The sequence below is a fragment of the Lotus japonicus genome, chromosome 3 (genome assembly GCF_012489685.1).
Source record: "Lotus japonicus ecotype B-129 chromosome 3, LjGifu_v1.2".
Classification (NCBI taxonomy): Eukaryota; Viridiplantae; Streptophyta; class Magnoliopsida; order Fabales; family Fabaceae; genus Lotus; species Lotus japonicus.
The window spans coordinates 86,824,957-86,838,753 of NC_080043.1; the positions used below are offsets into that span (position 1 = coordinate 86,824,957).

The following is a 13,797-nucleotide window of genomic DNA, read 5'->3' on the forward strand; positions in this document are numbered from 1 at the left end:
AAAAAATTTACAATTAATATTTTTAAGTCTCTCCAAATTTCACAATCCAAATATTATTTGCACATCTAGTCCAGAGCTCCAACAATCTCTTATACGAAAGAAAAATATTTGAACTCACGAACAATTAAGCCTTAGATGTTTTGAATGAGATCTAAAACGAAACTCAGAATATTTTTCTCTTTTTGTTTGTAAATAAATGCCGAAGAGAACTCTTGTACAAACACAAAGAATGAAGAACTTCTAATGTGATTGAATGATTTTAATTTTTTGCAACAATATTACATTGTCTTCTTTCTTTTGAAATGCTTTTATACCACTGGATCTTCATCTAGCTTAGATGATTGTTGGATGAGACGTTCTGATTAAAATGCAAATTAAGTGAGGACTATAGAGTACATATGTAGTTTTTTGTGTGTGTGTATTTTGATCATTCTTTTGTCCTAGCCTCTGACACTGCTATTTGTTTTAGCTAGGAATATAAGTCTTGATTCAATAATAGAGAAATTCCACTTTTCTTTATCTCACAATATTTTAAAACTATCTTTCAATGTAACAAAAAAAAACGTCAAAACAGGGAGGACAAGTCTTCCCAAACACTGACGTTCGGTTCAGACGCTCACTTCAGATGCTCATACCAGAAACCAACTCTAGACACTTAGCTTTAAACGCTTGGCTCTAGCTTCAAATGCTCGTGCCGGACACCTACTCCAGACGCTTGGCTCCATACACTTAGATGCTTGGCTTAGGCGTGTGCCGATGGTTCACCTAGACGCATGAATCACTTGACAAAACCTTGTGAAGCATAAAGTCAAGTATTGGATTCATTAAAACATAAGAGATTGAAAATTAATTTTCCCTCAACATTCTCCCCTTTTGATGATGTCAAAACTTATTATTATAAGGATAAGGTTCATGTATTTTTCCATTACTGCCCCCAAGTTTACTACGCTCTCTCTGAGTCCAAGTTCCTTTCTTTATAACGTGCCAAGTTTAATTTTACCAACTTATACTTATTACTCCCCATTTTTATCATCACAAAAAAAAGGGGATCAGAGTAGAGGATGCAGATTTAAGTAGAGCAAAGTAAGAAAGCATCAGTATAATCATATTAAAACACATAATGTAACCTATTATTCATTTAAGAGAAAGCAAACACCATAATAAGCATCCTCCAAATTTTTTTAAAGAAAATACGCATCAATGGCCACTCATTTTTAACAAACAACTCTTTAATTTCATTCAAGATAGCATTAATGTTGACTTGAGACTATCAGAAATCATCCTAGAGAGATGCTGCATGAGCCCTGGTTTGATTGACTTCAGTAAGCATATTATTGTACATTGCAGCTTGTTCTTCCTTAAAAGTTTCTTCACCATTTTGGTAGGCATTAAATTATGCTCAGATTTTTGAACATCATGGAGATGAGGAGAACGGAGAGCCCAGGGTGAGCTAGTAGGTAGAGGTGATGGTGAATTGTGAGGTGGAGAGGTTGAGATTTTTTTCTGCAGATATCGGGACAAATTTCTTTTTCTTCAGCATTTTCTCCTTGATTTGTGGTTTCTCCTTCCTTCTATGAACAGAAACTGACTGTTCATCTTCCTTAGTAAGAAATTTTCCAGTAGTCACCAAAACAAACAGAAGTACATAATGAGATATAGGTGTTGACTTCTTGTCATAGCTACTGCATGAGAAGCATGAGGACTGAAGTTACTAGAACGAGATATACGATTACAATGACAAAAGCTACCTACAGTATTAGTAGGAGATGAACTCCAACATGGTATGATGCAACATAATGCTTGCTGTTGGAAGCTAAGTAAGTGATAGTAGAGAAGTATTTTGGTGAAAAAATAGAACCCAAGTTGCTGTTTAGCAAAAAAGGGTGATTCCTTGATGATTGAAATGATGATTTATGAAGTTTGTTTATGTGTCATTATGTAAATTTTTAAATAAATGGTTCGACTTTGTGAAACAGGACACAGTCCAGTTTCAGAGTAAAAGGGGAATTTCATGTCAATTCAGTAACTGACCTCTCCCTGGAGCAACATCTGCTTCTCTCCGTTCGGAACGTCAAAGGTCCCGGCCTAGACCATAATCTTCTTTAATCAGATTTAAGGCATTTGTTTTTAGGATTTCACCATGCATATACCTTGATAATCTATCATGTGTAGTAGCAGAGAAATAACCTCTTTCCCCACACATCCTAAGAATCTCCGATGCCAAATCTGAATCTCCCTTTTCTTTCATGTGCTCAATACATGCAGCCAAAGTAAATGGGTGAGCCTTCCATCCTGGTCGACCAGCCAAGATTGCTTTCTTCATTGTTTCAACTACTTTATCCATATCTTTGCATCTGTAATAGCCACCAGCCAAACGATCCCATATACTTCCATCTAATTTACTGTCTCTTTCTAAAAGCCTCCCAACATATGCTTCAGCCTTTTCCAACAGACCATTCTTACAATAAATACTCACCATCACATTTGGAACTCTGATGTCACGGCGTGTATTTCCAGATTCCCATTTCTCCATAATCCTCTCAGCTCCATCAACGTCATTCAACCTTGATAACGCAGTTAACAAGCTTATGTAACTTGAATTGAGGATATTATTGAAGTTTTTGCACATGTTCCAAATGCGATACACATCGTCCTTTTTACCGATAGCAGCATACTTAATCATAAGAGATTCATAGGCAACCCTCCTCATCTTTCGTTCGATTAATTGCTCCGATTTCTTCAACATTGCCAATGACTTATCAAATCGGCAAGCTTTAATATAACCATCTGCTGCAGTACAGTATGTTAACCAATCCACAGTTATCAGGGGATCAACTTCCGTCTGCGCTAGTAACTTCTCCATCTCATTTATATCATTACTTTCCACAAGGGCCCTCAGCCAGGTATTAACTGTGACACAGTCCCATAAGTCCTTCTCTATCATTTCTCGCATCAAATCATACGATTTCTTAGATTGACCTGTCCGAGCATAGAGTTTCAACATAACATTATAACTCAATACAAGGCATGTTACCCGCTTGGAGGAGTATTCTTTAATTTTCTGCATAATGGCTTCCGCCTTCTCCACCGAGCCGTGTTGAGCATAGCAATTCAAAAGAGCACCATAGACCTTAAAATCTCTCGAAGAGTACGGAGTGCTCCTAAAATATTTCTCTGCTTCCGATAGGCCCCGGACTTTAGCTATCAAGTCGAGACGAATAGCAATGTTTGCAGATAAGAAATGAAGGTTCCTTTCATTGCTCATCCATTCTGATATCTGGCACCAGCAAAACAACAATCCAATAATGACTAATCTTTAGTTAAGTAACTATCATGTCAACCAAAATGTTCTAAGCACACAACTTCTATAACATTGTCCTGGAAAAAATTATTGTAGAAAACAAATTCATACAAAAATTCTTTGAAGTTCTTTAAGAGTATTGAATTCAAATTAAATTGGAATATGAATCTATATTCTGGGAATTTCTATAGGAGATGGAGAGAGAGAGGGGTATGAACCTGAAGGGCATGATTGAAGCGACGATGAGCTCTGAGTTGCTTGATGAAGAATTGGAGCTCAGCATGGTTGATGGGTCTGCCCTCTTCAACCCATTGATTGAGGAGAGGAGTGATGGAGATGGCAGGGTCTCCGGACCTGGAAATTCGTAAGAAGAGGGAATCGGTCGGAGAAGAAGAAGAAGAGAAGAGACGAAGGGTGTTGTTAAGGTTCCATTTCGATGCAATGCGATTCATCACTTTGCTGGAAATGAGAAGGCAAAACCAGATTAGGGTTTAAGGGTGTGGTGTTACCGTAACTCTCGATAGGTTGAAGAAATTGATATTTAACAAAAAAAAAAAAAAAAAAAAACTCCTTTGATTTGCAACGGAGGAACGGGAATTGGGTTTGGGGCCCCCTATTGGGCTCCGTGCCCCACCCTTTTTTTTAAACCCAAAACTGCCCTACGGATTTTTAATTTTCGTATTCACTAAAATAGAATACGGAAGTTAAAATTTCGTATTCTATCTCTGACAGACATCACATTTTCCACCATTGGATGCAACAAGATAGCATTTTAGGTAAGTGTTGTTGGTTGTTTGTTGTTATGTTGTAAGTTTAAGTAGTTGAAGTGGCTAGATTAAGTAGTTTAAGTAGTTAGAAGAATGATGTTTTGAAGTTCTGAAACGCGATAAAATACGGAATATAAATTTCCGTAGTGAATACGGACATTTATATTCTGTATTCAATACGGATTATCAATTTTCGTATTCGATATGGATTATAAAGTTTCGTATTCAATATGGATAATAAAGTTCCGTATTCTCTTGGATGGATGACAGAATCATTTTTCTTTCGTTAATCACAATTGATTGAAGTTATCTATAAATTCACTATATAATTCACTATCTTAATTATCAATTTAAAACATTTTCTAAATTAATCAAGCTAATTAGATTTTTGCTTAAAGACTAAACAGACCCAAAATACGGAAAATGAAATTTCATATCGAATACGGAAAATGATGTTCCATATCGACTACGGAAAATCATTTTCCGTATTGAACCAGAATCTCCATTAACGTCATTGCTGAATCGGAACTCGCCCCAAAGCCAATTTATACAATTTCAGCCAACATAACCTCTACGTAAGCATCAATCGACTACCCTAGGGTTGAAAGATTCACATAATTTCAAGTTAAATGGTGAAAGGAGAAGGTTGGAAGAAAGCGCTAAAATGGGTTTGAAAAAACTCTCTGTCGTTTACATACTAATAGAATACGGAACATTAAATTCCGTATTCAATACGGAAGATAAATTTCCGTATTCTATTAAAGGGGGCTTTCCAGTAATTTTCCCACTTTAAGTGGGGCGCGGAGCCCCATAGGGGGGGCCCCAAACCCAATTCCCCGGAGGAACCTATAGGTTTTGCATGAAAAAAAAGGGTAAAAATGCAAGGGATCAATACCCATGGAAAAAATTACTCTATAGGTTTTGTTATGAAAAGGAGGTAAAAATGCAAGGGATCAATGGAAAATTTCCCTCAATGTTTTCTATCTCTTTTTTCAAACATTTTAAGGTTTTACCCACACCAATTTAATACATGCATATATAGCGAGACATAAACACGAAATTATAACATGTTGGGACATAAAGAGAAAATTTTACATAAGAGAATTTTAATCTAAAAGCAAGACTTTAATCTGTACCGGTATACATCTCAATTACTGTATGGAGAACCATAAAGTATGGTGTAGTAGTTGCTCACTTTGTCTTTAACCATAAAGTTCAAGGTTTAATCATCGTCGATGAGAATAGAGCACATTTAGTGGTCAATAATTGACTGCTTAGTGTGAGCACTCTTGCAAGAGGATTAATCACTATGGTTAGCTATGGATATTCTAGTCTCGAAAAAATTGTGGGGCTTTTATATGTAGAGGGAGAGGAGAACAATAACGGTAAAAAGGAAACATAATAAAGACATAAATTAATTTGTTCCCAATCAATAGGCATCAAATATAGTTAACACTACCCCTCATATAGTCATCTCTTCTAGATGTATCTCATTAAAACTTTGCTGAGAAACCTGTTTGGGAAAAAATATATAATATTTTCTAGTGTATCATTAAGCACAACTTCATTAAAAACCGTACTAGAAAGAATCCAATTGAAAAATATGGTTTAGAAAAAAGAAAATAATAATGCATTTAATTTGAGATTTTTGAGCTGAAAACATTGATATTCCGTGCACACTTTTCAAACGTTGTAGTTAAAAAGCGTTGGAAAGAAAAACTTATTTTTAAAAAGAATTTTTGTGATATGCGATTTGTTTTATCTTTCTTAATATATCCTTCTTTTGCATAAGCAATACATGCAACATTATCTTCATATATAGTTGTTAATTACATTTTTTAGAGTATAAACCACAAATATCAAGCATACATTGAATAACAGATCTTAATTAAACACATTCTCAAATTACCTAAAGCAATGCTAATGTTTTTCCATTACTAGTTGATGCGGCTTATATAGTTTTTTTTTTGTCACTGCTTATATAGTTTATTTCATATATCGCAATGAAATGGTTGGGCCAACATGTAAACAAGTAACTTGTTTGTGATCATCAATTATGTGGCTCGGACAAATATACAGCATTTGTACGACCGATTATGTCGAGCTTGGGTATATTGGAAAAAAAACATATTTGAAGGACATGTAAAACTCTTCATATACTCAACTTATAAAAACACTCATCCTAGAGCTTGGTGACCACTAGAGCAAAAGAGTAACTAAAACTCAACGCTAATAATACCAAGCTTTTTCTCAGTATGATCACTCAATATTTTTCACCAGAAGCTCCAATCATTCATTCTCTGCATTGCTAGTATAGGTTGATTGATGAGATCATCCTTGCTATGAATAACATGGCATGAATGGAATCAATTTATTTAGTCAAAGGCTTTCTGAATGATACCAACAAAATTAACTTGGCCATTATGCAATTCTTTATATATTGGTGTTGAAATTGCCCGGTCTCATGAGGGAATCACATAATTGCGTCAACATAAAACACAAGAATCCAGAGAGAAAACTATATATTACACCAATTGAGCAACAGAAAGTGCAAAATCTTGAACTTGGTTCCTGAATAACAAGTTTATATAGCAATCCACATGAAATTAATCATTCAGCATACATTAATAAATGTTTCCATTAAAAAAAAGGCAAACCTGTCTCTCCAAAATTATATCCTTAAGATTAAGACAAAAACAACCTAAAAATAGGAATATAGACTCAGAAGACATTATACATCCAAACCAAACCTGTGTCAGTCAAGAGACTACACACTACAAAGTACAAACGGTAGCAAAAAAAAGAAAAATTAATAACAGATTTGGAGATAAGGCAAGTGATGGATATTACAATCAGCTCTTTTTTTTTTTCTTTTCAGGAAGGAATCTCAAACGTAACAGTAAGACTAATCTCTCGCTCCACTGTATCAATCAGTGCTTAATATGCTTGATTTTCCTCCATCCTTTCTTGCATGAACTACTTACTACCTTGACCCCTTTCTTGAAAAAAAGCTTGACCTCAATGGCTCTAATCTTCACCCGGTTTTCAAACCCAGCCATAGCCACTACCAGAACTGTTAGAGGGAGAGAAACAAAGAAACCTTGGTATAACTTGAGATGAGAGAGAGGGGGAGACAAGTTCAGCTTACAAGGTGCTAGAAGAAGTGAAAGCAAAGCCTTTAAACTAGTGGGATCCAACGCATCGAGGGACACGTGGAGTTGATCTGAGCCGTTAACGTTGATTGCGGGATAAGCATAAGTCCACGTTCCGTTACCTGATTGATTGCCATTAGTGGCGGTGACAGAGAAAGCAAAGTAAAGAGTGGTGATCCATGTCTATCTGTAGGTCGACCAAAAGAATGAAATGTCTATCTGTCGACATAAAACTTTATTTTTAATTCTTTTCGATAAATTAAAACAACCCCAGCAAAGGACAATGATCCTGGATGAAAAAAAAGAAAGCAAACAAATAGTTAAAAAATACAAATTGTCATTTGAATAATTTAAAAATATTAGATATTTTTACGATATTTGTAGTCTTAATTTAATTTATATGCACGATTAATGTCAAGAGTTACATACATGCAACTAATCAAATCATTGTTAGTTTGTCTTAAATATTTTTAAATTTAAATTTAATTATGACATGAAAAATTAATGGAAAGAGTGCGTGTGTGGATTTTAATTTTTTTTTGTCAAAGTGGGAGCGCGATTTTCTTTTGGATCTTTCTCTTCGCACCTAAGATCAAGAGGAAGGGTAGCTTGTCAAGCTGGCCTATATAAAATATATTTTTCTTAGAATTTCCCTCCTAAACTTGACCCTCTCCTCTTTGTGGATGCTTTTTTTTTTGGTACATTGCATAAAGAAGAAAAAAGACTAAGGTCTCAAAAACGAGACACCCCAAGCGTCAGCCATCAACAAAACACCCAACCCCTCCAACGGTTGTTCTAGAAACACAAGGGCCGCACTCTGACCCGCCCCATGCTTTGCCAATAGGTCCGCGCACGCGTTACCTTCTCTCAAGATATGCCGAATCTTCACAACCCAGTCCCTGCTCAGAAGATCTTTAATGTCCCATATCAACGCCGCATAGAGATGATACGGAGACACCGAAGAAGTATTTTTGTTATGGGGAGGCATGTATTTTTGTTTCTTTTATTGTTTTGTTTTAATCAAACAAAATTTAAAAATTGCTTTCATAAATAATTTTTAAAACTTGCTTTTTCTAAAAAAGAAAAGAAAAATCAGTTCAAACGAAATATTTTTGAAAGGGTTAAAGAGCTGTGACTTAAAAACTGAAAATAATAACTTCTTTTTTTGGGGTGCTAAGGAAACAGAACAAACAACAAAAGAGGAAACAGCCTACACCCCACTGATAAGCAGGAACCAAATTCTGCACACAAGAGGGAGGGGTATTCCAAATCTGGAAAAGTTGCCTATGTTGCCAAGCAACCTTAGCTAGTTTATCTGCTACCATGTTACAATCCCTTGAAATATGGTGCACTAACCGGTGCAGAAGAATTCTTTAAAACAGTTTATATCGAACAAGTTTTTTTTTCCTGCTTTTAAAAACTAAAAACTGTTTACAAAAGGTAATAAAATGTATGTTAACCACCATTGATCAGTTGCATTAGCAATATGGTAGCACATTATTGGGACACAAAGATCAATGAGTCATTGAATTCCTAAGAGGATAACATTATCAAATAAGTGGTAACAAAGACATAAGAGGATAACATTATCAAATTTGCAGTCATTATCAAATTTATTCAAAGTCACATATCAGAGGATAACATGACCACTTAAAAGATGGCAAAAGAATCAAGTATGTCAAGAATTTTGATTATTTATTTCTGTTAATAATTTGAGCTGGACTTTAACTCTATTAAAAGCAAGTTCAAATGTGAGACCTATCCTGTACAACTTACAATGACTTATTTTGACCATATCTCTAGTCAATTTGGAACCTTAACCGTTAACACACTCCTCTAACGTCCAAAATTGTACTTGTGGAGATTGAAGATAACTTCATTTTAAGATAATGCCATCGTGCAATGCAAGGCCTAGCCCGATGAATAAGTAATTATCAAGGTCAAAGCATTGTAGAGGGAATGTACAGCAATGGAGGAATTCAAATTTCCAGTCCAGCAATAAGAGCACCCAAGGACACAGCCAATGAAGAACAATTGCAGAGAGTTCTCACCAGAGAAGTGAATTGCACTGAATATGATTGAGCTTGTGATAACAGCTTGCTGCCATTTCTTGTGGAGGAAAGTGATGTCAACAGAAATCCCCTATAAACAACCTCTTCCAATAGAGGAGTGACAATGCAGTAACCAAGCACACAAGACACTCTTGAAAGATCACTACTTTGGAGGATCTCCTTCAGTATGGGGTTGTTAACATGCTGCAAGAATACCATAAAAATAAAATTAAAGGAAAACACCAGCATTCATTACTCTAATTCTGAACAACACGCTACCCAATAAGTGCCTCAACAGTTAAAAGTGATTGTTTGAATCCTTAAGTTTGAAGTTAAATTCTTAGGAGCCGCAATCTTGGGCAGGCTTTTGGCTTTCACCACACCCGGATTGAAATTGCGAGAGCAATTTAGTGCAACAAAAAAAGAACAGCTACACACATAATCATGAGATTTAGTGGGATGTTTAATTAAACAAAATTTCAGGAGGAGAAATTTATTCTTTTAAATGCACAGTATCTGCGGGTGACAAGGGGGGTCACAGGAGGAACTGATAGTTCCATGTTTACAATTATAATGCTTAGTTTTATTGGATATTATATATTCTTTAAGGTGTATGTTAAGGATCATGAGATAAGGTCATGATTGCAATCATTAGGTTATGTGGGGAATTTTTCATGATATAGTAGTAGGACCATATACTTTGAGCCATATATATATATATATATATCTATATAAAAAACTTATACGTGTAAAGAAAGATATTTCCAAAGAAGAAACATAATCATACCAGTTTCTAGTTTGCTAACTGTAGAAGTACTGGAATTGAAAATTATAATAAAGCGGCTGATGCTCTTGCTAAGCTTGCTTTGAGTTTGGGTTTTATGGTTTAGATTGAAGAGGCTCCGCAGAAGATTTCCTCTATCATCCAGGATGATGTATTTGCCTCCATGGCTTCTTCTTAATTGAATGAAATCGAATTTTTAAAAAAAAAAAGATGTTTATTAACCAGGTGTTCTTAAAAGATGTTTCTAATCCTAGTTGACTATGTTTTATTGCATTCCAAGGCATCTCTAAAATAAAGAGAAAGCATCCTATGCCCCTCCAATAAATTCCCAATCAATATACCCCCAATCTTCTCTAAACCTCATACAGCTCAGAGCATTATCCCTCTTGAGATGTTTTAGCCAAGCATTTCTATTGTGTGCTAAAGGCTAGATTATCACTATTTACATCTCCTTGGTGTAGGTAGCACAAGCTCAACAAGTGATAACGTGCAGATTTTTCACAACAGATGTGTTAGACATAGAGCTCATAGTATTTTTCTACCCAAATGAAACAAATCTGCAGGAAAAAAAGTAATCACTAACCTGAGAGCCAAATAATTTCTCTGCAACGAGTGATGTTAGAAAGATCAGCAGAACAAGAAACCCAAATCCCAGAGCTGATGACAAAAACCAGTTCCTGTTATTGTTTTTGAAGAAATTTGAAAATTTATATTGTGGCTTAGCTGTGTACTTCAATAAAATCAGAGCCGCACTAAACTCAAGAATTTGAATGGTAAGAAGCGATAAGGCCTGCACTATGAAATAAAAAGAGTCAAAGTGTTGAAATATCTGTCCAAAAGTCAAAATTCCATGAACCTATATTCCAGCAGAATGTAAATTCAGAATGTGGGCTGTGTGTAAAAATGAAGAACCATTTGTAGTATATCACAGAGAAATACAAGTTCCAATTGATGACATATTACTGCACTGCCTTAATTTAAAAAGTGTAAAACTGGACATAAAAGCACCCTACAATTTTAGAAAATGAAAGCTATCCGTATCCCCAAGTACAAGAAGTGAGTAATAGCAAAGTGTGAACCTTAAAAAGAAACTTGGAATTAAACCTTGCAGAACTGAAACATTACCTTTGATCTGTTCCTATTAGAGCAACAAAATAACATGAGGCAATCCTCTTCTTAACCCTCTCAAATATCAGAGTCCTACTTTATTAGTTCTAATCAGATTTTTCTTGTTAAATTAGTCACTCAAAGTCAAAGACTAAATGTCACCACTCAGTATGTTCATCTTTTGTAAAAAACTATCATCACACTAGTCCTACAAAAATACAACAGAAACTTTTAAGTTTTAACAGTACTTCAACCCTTGTAAGGGGGAATATTTAAGCAGGTGTTTGGTTAAGCATATAGAAATAACTTATAACCTACCTACATGCTCTTCTGAGCTTATTTCACATATTAGAAATTGGGAGGCCTAACGCTACTCGAAAAGCTAGCTTAAGAGGCGAGATTATATTCCCATATATAAGGGTTATCTTGGTCATATCTCTAGTCAATGTAGGACTCATCAACACTCGCCCGTACCTAGGGCTGGACATCCGGGGCATAGAATAAGCAGGAATGAACATTTGTGGGTGACCCATATATAGATGGACTCCACTTAACAAATCTAAGGTATGCTCTTATACCATATTTGGAAGGTCTAACTGTACCCAAAAAACTAGCTCAAGAGGTGAAAATTGTCTTTACATATATAAGGGGTAGGGCTATCTTGGCGTTATGTCAATGTAGGACTTCTTAACATCACATATTAGTTTATAAGTAAGTGTTGATAGCTACCTATGAACTCCTTTGAGTCTATTTCAATTAGTTATCATATGAGCTTATAATAAGTACTTATGTGATAATTGTTTATTGTGATAAGTGCTTACTAACGCAACCTAATTCAGCACTGGAATTACAATAATAGTAAAAAATTAATAAGTGATAAAGGTGACCTACTGACCTGAGTTTGTGGGTCAAGAACAGATTGTCCTGTAAGAAGGGCAACCAGAGAAAAGCCTCCAAAACTGAGAGGGATATGCAGAGTGAACAGATAGAGAGCAAGATTGCTCCATACATCCCCGCTCTCCCATGGACTGTCCTCTTGCTGCAAAGCTGAAAACCCCTGCAATTTGGAATATCAAAAAAAGTAAGAAAATTATATTTGATTACTAACATCAGAATCAACATGTTACACATGTCACTCAGAAATGTACCTGAGGAAAGTGCGCTTCATGCGTGGCTTGTTCTTCCCTTTTGCAATAGCTCCTGAAACATTTGCGTTGCCATGGATTGTATCCAAGTTGCGGTTGTGATGAACATTTCAAGCCATTATTTGTGTTTGGCAGGTAGAAGCAGTAAAAGGGTGTGACCAACTTATCATAAGCAGGTGGAGGAGACCTTAGTACTGAGAACATTTGTATCTTCAATCCTTATTTCTTAGTCCTACATTGGTTCTAGACTTCTAATATTCTGTGGTTCTAAGTCGAAGGTCTTCAAAAATCGTATATGCTTCCATGGGAACTCGCGCAGTGTCGTGTGTGGATATGGTTAGCACTTTTTTTTTTGGGACAAAGATTGGATGTAGCTCAGATGGTAGAGCGCTCGCTTAGCATGCGAGAGGTACGGGGATCGATACCCTGCATCTCCATTTTTTTCAATTTTCTCTCTTTCTTCCATATTTTTACCAAAACAGAGAATGCTATGTTTCTCTGTTTTTTATTTTTCCATTTTCCATGTTAGGGTATGACCATAAACAGAGAATGTTCCAACCTTTCTCGAAGATTTTTAAAATTCTCGAATCCAATTCCCTTTCAAATATCTACGTTTAAGTGCTCATCATCATATTGAAAACCTTGATTTCCTTTATTGGAATGACAATGCATGCAATGTTCTAGTTTTATGCGCCTTCCAAATTGTTCAATAAATTTGAAGGATTTGTTAGATTACTGAGATTCAACTTTGAGGTGAAATGAGGAATCTAAGCATAGATGGTAGTAGAATGGGCAATGAGAGGGGTTACCATAATACCATGGGTGATGATGTTCAAGCTTGGATATGAACCAAATGCAGACAGTGCAAAAGAACCCAGGAGAAAGAAATATTCGGACATTCCATGTTGAATCTGTCACTGGAATTTGAAAAAAGAGGAAAATGATGTATATAGTCATAGAATGTGTTTGGTTATGCGTTTTGCATGCCCTCAATTGATTCTACAATGTTAGATATGTAAACCAGGCAAACTAAAGATGTTTGGTTGGACAATACTATCTAAAATCATTTTCAAATTGATTTCAGGTTTGAAATCAATTTTGGGTGAAGCTGGAAGATTTAGCTTCTGCTTGAGGAAGAATTGAGTTTGACATAAGAAATGTAGAGATTTATGGAGTTGTGTCTCAGTATTGCCGTTTCTGAAAGCATATGACAGTGTAACGACATCGTTTATTGAAAAAAAAGTTGCTCAATTAGGTAGGCTCTGTTTTGTTTTTAGTTTGGAAGTCTGTTTCGGGTATTGGTATTTGAGATCACACATTTTAATGCCCTAAACGTGAAAGAGGCTTTGAACCTTCATTGCGTGAAAGCACTGCTAATCAACTAGTCTTGTGCAACTGTAACTAAAATAGTGAAAGAGTTAAATAGTAAAACATGATCAACCAGGATCTGCTAGAGGAACTTTATGTTGTATATAAAATTATCTCCTTTT

At 35.6% G+C, this 13,797-nt stretch overlaps 2 protein-coding genes across 4 annotated transcripts; both read right to left on the minus strand.

Moving 5' to 3' along the window:
• Positions 1-1,084: 1,084 nt before the first annotated feature.
• LOC130746912 (pentatricopeptide repeat-containing protein At2g20710, mitochondrial-like) lies at positions 1,085-3,820 on the minus strand. 3 transcript variants are annotated; one of them, XM_057599698.1, is made up of 3 exons: positions 3,520-3,820; positions 2,032-3,277; positions 1,085-1,596 (listed from the first exon to the last, which is right to left on the minus strand). In XM_057599698.1, exons 1-2 carry the CDS (start codon positions 3,751-3,753, stop codon positions 2,072-2,074), a joined length of 1,440 nt encoding a protein of 479 aa, XP_057455681.1. In that variant the 5' UTR covers positions 3,754-3,820; the 3' UTR covers positions 1,085-1,596; positions 2,032-2,071. The 3 variants fall into 3 exon arrangements, with proteins under 3 accessions (XP_057455681.1, XP_057455680.1, XP_057455679.1); XM_057599697.1 differs by having other exon boundaries at positions 1,085-1,679; XM_057599696.1 differs by having other exon boundaries at positions 1,085-1,682.
• A 4,963-nt stretch (positions 3,821-8,783) lies between these two features.
• LOC130746913 (uncharacterized) lies at positions 8,784-12,592 on the minus strand. Its single transcript, XM_057599699.1, is given in 5 exon segments — positions 8,784-9,331; positions 9,334-9,475; positions 10,639-10,845; positions 12,058-12,219; positions 12,311-12,592. Coding segments are annotated over 5 exon segments (912 nt in total). The 5' UTR covers positions 12,512-12,592; the 3' UTR covers positions 8,784-9,131.
• Between the last annotated feature and the right edge of the window lie 1,205 nt (positions 12,593-13,797).